General features: G+C 47.9%; 4 protein-coding genes across 4 annotated transcripts; 2 read left to right on the forward strand and 2 right to left on the reverse strand.

The window, feature by feature from the left end:
- Positions 1–19: 19 nt before the first annotated feature.
- Positions 20–2,172, forward strand: LOC108155613 (actin-related protein 5). Its single transcript, XM_017286542.2, has 2 exons — positions 20–617; positions 683–2,172. Exons 1-2 carry the CDS (start codon positions 114–116, stop codon positions 2,132–2,134), a joined length of 1,956 nt encoding a protein of 651 aa, XP_017142031.1. The 5' UTR covers positions 20–113; the 3' UTR covers positions 2,135–2,172.
- On the reverse strand, positions 2,088–2,988 carry LOC108155616 (proteasome assembly chaperone 2). The gene has a single exon (XM_017286545.2). The coding sequence runs from the start codon at positions 2,902–2,904 to the stop codon at positions 2,161–2,163; it is 744 nt and encodes a 247-aa protein (XP_017142034.1). The 5' UTR covers positions 2,905–2,988; the 3' UTR covers positions 2,088–2,160.
- A 201-nt stretch (positions 2,989–3,189) lies between these two features.
- LOC108155614 (mediator of RNA polymerase II transcription subunit 17) lies at positions 3,190–5,435 on the forward strand. Its single transcript, XM_017286543.2, has 3 exons — positions 3,190–3,346; positions 3,407–5,162; positions 5,226–5,435. Exons 1-3 carry the CDS (start codon positions 3,258–3,260, stop codon positions 5,307–5,309), a joined length of 1,929 nt encoding a protein of 642 aa, XP_017142032.1. The 5' UTR covers positions 3,190–3,257; the 3' UTR covers positions 5,310–5,435.
- Positions 5,436–5,458: 23 nt separating this feature from the next.
- On the reverse strand, positions 5,459–7,470 carry LOC108155617. The gene is made up of 2 exons (XM_017286546.2): positions 6,414–7,470; positions 5,459–6,347 (listed from the first exon to the last, which is right to left on the reverse strand). The coding sequence occupies exons 1-2, from the start codon at positions 6,684–6,686 to the stop codon at positions 6,213–6,215; spliced, it is 408 nt and encodes a 135-aa protein (XP_017142035.1). The 5' UTR covers positions 6,687–7,470; the 3' UTR covers positions 5,459–6,212.
- Positions 7,471–7,873: the final 403 nt, after the last annotated feature.

Genomic DNA, 7,873 nt, shown 5'->3' on the forward strand with positions numbered 1-7,873 from the left:
CTCTGTATGGTGTCGGAAGCTAAGTGCACCTTCCAACACTTGAGTTTGCCGCATTTGTTTACCTTGATTGTACCGCATATTGAAATTGCTAATTCCTTTATAAAAGCATCGAAATGGGTTCGCCGAAGCGCGTTTTGGTTATCGACAATGGTTCATACGAATGCCGTGTAGGCTGGAACAACACCAAGGAGCCAGCGCTACGATTCAGAAACGTCTTGACCAAACCTCGCAAAGATAGAAAGAAGGAAGCAATTCCGGACACCACAGACGGTGCCCCGACTCCAGTCGCAGCTGAGGTACCAGCCGAAATACAAGTCGGCAATGACATAACCAACATCGAAGCAGTGCGGGCTCATCTAAAGTCGCCATTCGAGAGGAACATCATAACCAACTGGAACCATCAGGAGCAGATCTTTGATTATATTTTCACCAAAATGGGCTTCGAGGGAGAGCAGAGCATAGCAAATCCGATTGTGCTGACCGAGGCGCTGGCCAATCCCAACTTCTGCCGCCAGAACATGAGCGAACTGCTCTTTGAATGCTATGGCATTCCAGCCGTTTCATATGGCATCGATGCCCTCTACAGTTGGGAGCACTATCAAAATCGTCGCAAGAAGGTTGACCCACCCACAGCCACCGTCAAAAATGTGTGATTTGATTGATTAAAGAGTTATATTTGCAGGTATCGGATGCCCTCATCATCTCCTTTGGCTACAGCACCACCCACGTGATCCCAGTGTTGAATGGCAAGCTCCAGCTGCAGCATGTGCGTCGCCTGAATGTCGGAGGCTATCACATTATCACATATTTGCTGTGTCTGATGCAAATGAAGTATCCCGTGCATCTGAATGCCATCTCCATTAGCCGAATGGAGAAGCTGGTCCACGAGCATTGCCACATTGCTGTCGACTACAGGGAGGAGCTGCTCAAATGGGGACAAATGGACTATTACGAGGAGCACATCATGAAGATCCAGCTGCCATACAATCCGGTCACGGCCACCAACGCTTTGCTCACAGCCGAGCAGAAGCTGGAGAAGCGTCGCGAGTTGGCGATGCGCCTGCTGGAGATTAAGAATCGCAGGGAGGGCGAAAAGCTGCTCGAGGATGAGCAACAATTGTTTGTGTACAACAAACTTCGACAGCTCTATGAGCAGGATAAGCTGCAGAAGTTCGAGCTGGCTCTGGCCCAGCAACAGATTGGCAATCTGGATGAATTGGACTCGCTCATTAGCACAATTAGTAATCGCATCAAGCGCATCAAGGAACGTCCCCTGAGCTCACCGAAGCCCAGCAAGCAGCAGGAAAAAATTGACAAAATGCCAAAGGCCCCCGAGGGCGTATCCCAGGCGGATTGGTTGGCCGAGCTACGGAGCAAGCGTGAGCAGCTACTGCAGCGCAAACAGACCCGCCAGCAGCAGCGACAGGAGCAGGGAAAACGGCACACGCATGCCGCACAGGAGCGGATGCGTATCATCTCGACGCTGGCGCGCAGCGAGAAACGTCGCAAGGCCAATGGCGAGGAGGAGGACGATGGCTTTGGCATGAACGACAACGACTGGGACGTGTACAAGCGCATCAATCGCTATAACGACGACAGCGATTCGGATGCCGACAACGAGCAGTTGCTGGAATTCGAGAAAATTCTCAGCCACTACGACGTGAACTTTGATGATGGCAATGCGGTGCAGACCCAGAGCGCAGCGGAAAACTATCAATTGCATTTCGGTGTCGAGGATATCCGTGTGCCTGAGATTCTCTTTCAGCCAAGCATGATTGGGTCCTCGGAGGCGGGCCTGGCGGAGCTGATAGCCTTTGTGCTGAAGCTCTTCACCGCCCAGGAACAGCAGCGCATGGTAGAGCACGTCTATTTAACCGGCGGTTGTGCTCAATTCCGTGGTCTCAAAGAGCGTCTGGCCAGGGAGTTTCTGGAAATGCGTCCTTTCCAGTCGAAGTTTTCCATTTACGAATCGGATGATCATACGCTGAACGCCTGGCTAGGTGCCTGCGTCCAGGCCAGTCAGCCCAACTTTGGTCAGACGCTGACAACGCGCAAGGATTACCAGGAACACGGCAGTGAATACTTCAGGGAGCATCGTGCTAGCAATCTCTTTTATCCTACACCGAAAGATTAACATTTATTTGTCCAAAATATACACAACTAGAATAGAAACTCTGTTACATCGTTGCCAAAGAGCAAGTTCCAGGATTTGGGGACGGTCAGCTTGAAGCTGCCATCGCCACCGCCGCGTAGCTGAAGGAAGTCCTCGCACAGTTCGTTCAGTTCTCTCACGATCAGACTGGCATCTGTGGAGTTGTCGCCCTCTATGAGGTAGCGGAACAGCAGCATGACTTGCACTTGAGCCTCATCGAAGGCTTTGAACAACTGCAAGGCGTTACCGCCTCCATAGATAGCCTCTCCTGTGTGCTCCTTCCACTTGATGAGATCGGGATTACCAAGCTGGGCAGCGTGGGCCAGCTTAAAATTCTCACTGGCACGGTAGGCCCAGGGCGATTCCTCAATAACCCGTTTCTCAAAGCCAAAGCTGCCACTGAGAATGATCACTCGCTTGGCACTCTTGATGAGCTCCACCAATTGCTGCTGGAAGTTGCGTGTGTGTCGCGCGATCCACGGTGCCCGGAACTGTATGACTAGCAGTTTGTCCTCGACTCCCTCGTACAGCTCACACGATGAGACCTTCTCGTTGGGTTCATGCTGGTAGGCAGATGGACCGAAGACCGGTATGAGCGCTGGATGGGTGACGGATCCAATGCGCTTGAGCTGTTTGGAGGCAATCAACAGGTCGCAGGCGAGTTGAGCCGCATTTCCCACACATATGCTGGGTATAATGACAGTGTAATCAGTCACATCCAACGTCTCTTCCTTACTCTTTAGAAACAACATAATAATATTATTTATTTCGGTTGGAGTCCAAAATGAGAAGTCAAAAAATATGAAAGTAATGTTTTAGTATTGTAAAATGTTCCGGACTGAAACGATAAACCTGATGGCAACTCTACCGCATGCTTACTATTCTAAAATAAATGGTTTGCAAGCTTAAAAACTACGCATAATATTCGTCGCAAATTGAATAATTTAATTGCATTATTTCCATTCAATGTTTTTAATATCAATATCATTGAAATAAACCGATTACTAATAGTCTCCCTTATCGATTGGCAATCGCAGACGCTTGGCAACTCTACCTCTTGCTTGCATTTTTTTGCCAATGTTTTCCGGCAAATTCGTCAACAAAAATGTCCAATTCTGTGAATATATCGGTGGAAACCACTTGCGAGAACCAGATACGGGAGATTGGATATGATGGCACCGAGTTGTACCAACCGTAAGTGCTCGATTTGAGTGAAACTGGCTTTTCTCAACAAGTTGTTGATGAACTTTTCAGACCGCCGACTCTATCCGAGAGCCTGGCCAAGTGTGCGGCCCGCATAGACTTCAGCAAAACATCGCTGGACGATCTGAAGAAGGAGGAGAAGACAGCCGCTGCTGCTGAGGAAGAGAACAAAGATGGTACTCAGTTCCAGGAGAGCCTTTGGCCCTGGGATGCCGTGCGGAACAAGCTCAAAGATGCCCTGACCGAAATCTGTGTGCTATCCGATGTGATTTCCATAGCCAAGGACAAGCGATATTTGGTGCTAGATCCTCTGCTGGAGGAGGGCGACGATACAAAGCCCATTGTTCAGGTTTATAGTCGGAAAAAGGCTATCTCACAAGCGGCCCAGGTTTTGCTGAGTGGCGCCGAGCGTCTTCGCAATGCCCACAGCGAACAGCGTAGCCGGAACGTATCCGACTTTCACATAGAACTGTTGCGCCTGCGTCAAAACTGGCGCTTGAAGAAGGTATCCAATGCTATCATAGGAGATCTCAGCTACCGCACAGCGGGATCGAAATTCGGAATGAGCGGCACCTTCGAGGTAACCAAGGCGGAGGAGGCATCCGACGACGACAGTGCCAGCACCTCGACTACCAGCAGCAGCACAGCCACCAACAATGGCATGCAGATGAAGGCCAGCTCCGCTCTGAGGGTAATTGTACCGGCTGAGCTGCAAGGTGTAGCCTACATTAAAGTCATCACGCAAAAAGACCAAGAGGATCTATGCACAGCACAGGTGAATCTGATGGGACACGGTCCTAACATAACCGCTCAGGTTGGCGTTTGGCAGAAGACGCTGGAGTTTGCCCAGAACGTTCTCTTCTGCAAGGAGCTCTTCGCACAGCTGGCACGCGAGGCCATTCAGCTGCAGGCGCCTATTCCGCATGTGGTCATTGGGAATCAGATACGAGCCACCCTGCTGCCCAATATTCAACTGATCATCTCCCTGTGCCACTCCACCACCTTTGACTCCAACCAACCGGCTCCGATTAACGATCACGATCATGTGCTGGAGCATTCCCTTCACCAGCTGCTGCGTGAGGTTCACTACAAGAACTCGCACCATCCGTTCCCCCATCCGGCAAGTGCTCCACTGGGTCCAACGAAGAAGCGCATGCTGGCCGGTCCCATGGCTGCTGATCGTGAAACGCTCCTGGACATGACCAAATCGCAAACCATACTGGAGCAGATCATTGCCCAGGCGCAGCATATCTTCATGCGCAAGCGCACTCAGTACGTGCTGGATACGCTGGCGAGGGATGTAAAGGATCCCCAGATTGTTTCCCACTGGAATGCCATGAACAGTCCTACCATGTCCTGTGTGAAGATCAACATAGTTACCCACGGCTACGATGCCATTGGGCGAACTTCGCTCGTTATCCATGTCAAGGAGCGTTCACTGAAGTGCATCTGTCGTGACGGACGCGTCATGCGCTTGTCCTATGAGCCGCAGGAGCTGCGTGACCTGATACTTTGCCAAATAAACTCTCATCAAATCTCCTGCTTGGTCAGCCTGGCCCGCTGCATGGCCTGGACGGTGCTCTCGAATAGCAATCATCTGGGCATTGGCAAGGTGGAGCCTCTGGGCAATGCCAGTTCCTGCCTTCTGGCCTCCCCGAATGGTGATCGCATGATAGCCGTTCAAATACGCTGCGATCCTCAAATTGATGTTAAGGTTTACATAGCGAGAAGTCCGCGACAGGACTTCTTTCCCAGTCCTTTGGTGCCGGAGAAGTTGTGGGAGAATCTGGGTGGCAATTTCAAAGAGGTAGGTCTCAGCTCTAGTCTCATATTCTCTAATATTTGCTAATGTTTTCTCAATCTTTGTCAGGTGAAGTTTGATAAAATCGAGGGCAAGAGTTTCCTGAACAAAATGGAATTTCTGATGGCCTCACTCACCAGCAATACGGCCTAAGGAGGCAATAGGGCCTAACACTTATAAATATTGTTCGTAACTCGATTTAGTTCTCTGTTTAAGGAATTATAATAGTAAAAGAATTATAATTAAGGCTACATATAAATTGGTTATCTATCGATCTAATATTTATATTAATTTATTGGACCTATAAAAAACCAACCACAAAAAAAAGGAAAATCTACATCGCCGCCAAAAACAAGACATGCAGTTTAGAATTTTACCAATAGACGACTCAACGACCTTCGCAGTTTCACGGCCGAAACCCTGCCATTTCGCTCCCAAAAATGCTTGTAAATTGTTGATCTGCACGGACAGCCAATCGTCAACATCCTCTTTACGGAAGTGGGATCACAACGAACCCACAATCCAGGAAATAAGACAAAAGCTCACACTTAACAAAAAGCACCATACTGTGGGCTCCCAGCCACCAAGGAATCAATGGAAACGAACTCGCAGACAAGGCCACCAAGATATAAGACTTGCAATATCCTCTTTACCAACCTCTTTCAATGCAAACGGAATACAAAATTGAATCTGGCTACACCTCGACGAAAAGAAACTCTCGGAATTGGCACTCTTTAGCCAAACTGACAACATCAGACTACCGGCACGTTCATTCGTTCATCCTCACGGGCACGACGTGGACCCCCTGCCTCCTCCTGGATACATTCAGTCTCTTATATAGGTTGCCAGTTTTTGGAACAAATCGCCCAACAGATTACTTAAGAAACCCCTCTCAAGAAAACAAATTTGCTAAAAACTAAACAAAAAATCCCCATGTTTCCGGTCGAAGGCCCCAGCAGCTAGTACTCCTTAAATTCAATAGATTCAGTATTGTAGATTAGACTTCATTTGTTAAATAAATATATAGTTATATCCAGAGAGGTGCTTCCGTCGGGATCAGTGCATCAGGCTGTAGCTGACGTGATTGTTCCATAGCCTCGGCTGATACAAGTGCACCTCCGGTGTCATATTCCGCTGATGCGTGATGGTGAAGGTGTCCTCGAGGCTCACAACATTGGCCCGATTGGTGCTCTGCAAGAAGACAGAAGAATCGTTAATCTCTGGATTGCCTTGCAGGAGCTTGGCTATTTGGCTCACCCAGCGTTCCAGGTCACAGAAACTGATGTTGTAGTTCTGGCCCCGTGGCTGCAGTGTCAGCACCTCCTGATCCCCAACAGGTTGGGCGACACGCAGATAGAGTCCACGATTGGTGGAGAACAGAATGGGAACTCGCTTGGCCGGCGCCGAACCGGCTCCAGTTGTGGCACCAGCAATCTGTCGATAGGTCGGGCAATGGTTCACCGAGGCTACAGTCTCCGCCGGCGGCTGTCTGTCCCCTGCGGCGCCAACAGCAGTGCGCACCAGTCCCATGCAAGTGTGGAAACAGGACGACGCCACTTTGTTGCATTAATGCGAGTATTTGCAAGTTGCAAGGCCTGATTTCTTCAGTGCAATTTGATGGACATGCATTTTTCCTTGCCTTCCCTGGCCGCTGCTTTATCGATTTGTTTGCCTTGTGCAGCATTAGCCGCAACGCTCCTATCAGTACTGACCACTGTCCGCTGAAAGTGTAATTAACTGCTCAATTTGTATGGGCCCCCATCGAGCGGGCCGGTTGCCCCGACAACCCAATGTATTCCTCGACTGGCCACCCGACTCTCCTCCGACACTAAACTGCACTGTCCATTCATTAGCCATGTTCGTGTGCCGGGCCAATTGGCCCTGTCTGTCTGTGGTTACCGAGACACGGGCCTGATAACATGCCGCACGCACTTTGCTGCCAAATTGTTCAATTATAACAAAAACAGACAACTTTTCCAAGAGATCGGCCCCGCCAGATTTCCAGCTGTGATTGCAATGAACAAATAAACCATTATCTACAAGAGTGGAAAATGCCATAAATAGTACCATTCCAAAGCCCATTATTATTTGGAGAAAACAGTTGCAGACGGACAGAGTCTGGGTTCTTTTTTCTTATATCTATTGATCTGATTGCTTTCCAATTCGAAAACAAATTAAAACCACATTAGATCTTCTTTTTTTTACTTTTTACAAATATTGTTTTAAAACTTTATTTCATTTTATATTATATTGTTGTTGTTTTTGTTTGTGTTGTGTACTTGTAAATTTTATAATTAACACTAAAATACTTATTTAAACATATTTCCATATTCAATCGGTTTGTTTTGTATTCATTTCGTTTTTTTTTTTTTGATTTTTTTTCTGGGTTACGTTTTTGCCATTTTTTTGTTTTTCTCATTTGTTGTTTTGGGTGGGGGGAGGGGGACAGGATTGGGGGGCATTTATACTTTTGTTTTACTTATAATTCCGCGCCATTATACATATATGTTTGCTTGCTTTTTTGTTTTGTTTTGTTTCGTTTTATTCTTTTAATATAGATCCAGCAATTGAAACGCTTAAACCGTAAGCGTTAGAAAATAAATTTAACTTAATTACTATTTAAGTTTTTCTCGCTTGACGCATCATGGATGCGGCATGCCACATCGTTTAGATTTAAATCAATGCAGCACATACTATAAATTGTCTCTCGTACATAT

This window comes from Drosophila miranda, chromosome 2 (assembly GCF_003369915.1).
Source record: "Drosophila miranda strain MSH22 chromosome 2, D.miranda_PacBio2.1, whole genome shotgun sequence".
Classification (NCBI taxonomy): domain Eukaryota; kingdom Metazoa; phylum Arthropoda; class Insecta; order Diptera; family Drosophilidae; genus Drosophila; species Drosophila miranda.

Bases quoted from the DNA above. Each gene is read 5' to 3' on its own strand.
- LOC108155613 (XM_017286542.2), top strand. From the start codon at position 114: ATGGGTTCGCCGAAGCGCGTTTTGGTTATCGACAATGGTTCATACGAA. The intron at 618-682 runs GTTGACCCACCC...TTATATTTGCAG, and splicing joins ATCAAAATCGTCGCAAGAAG to GTATCGGATGCCCTCATCAT.
- LOC108155616 (XM_017286545.2), bottom strand. From the start codon at position 2,904: ATGTTGTTTCTAAAGAGTAAGGAAGAGACGTTGGATGTGACTGATTAC.
- LOC108155614 (XM_017286543.2), top strand. From the start codon at position 3,258: ATGTCCAATTCTGTGAATATATCGGTGGAAACCACTTGCGAGAACCAG. The intron at 3,347-3,406 runs GTAAGTGCTCGA...TGAACTTTTCAG, and splicing joins GGCACCGAGTTGTACCAACC to ACCGCCGACTCTATCCGAGA. The intron at 5,163-5,225 runs GTAGGTCTCAGC...AATCTTTGTCAG, and splicing joins TGGGTGGCAATTTCAAAGAG to GTGAAGTTTGATAAAATCGA.
- LOC108155617 (XM_017286546.2), bottom strand. From the start codon at position 6,686: ATGGGACTGGTGCGCACTGCTGTTGGCGCCGCAGGGGACAGACAGCCG. The intron at 6,348-6,413 runs GTGAGCCAAATA...GTCTTCTTGCAG, and splicing joins TCTGTGACCTGGAACGCTGG to AGCACCAATCGGGCCAATGT.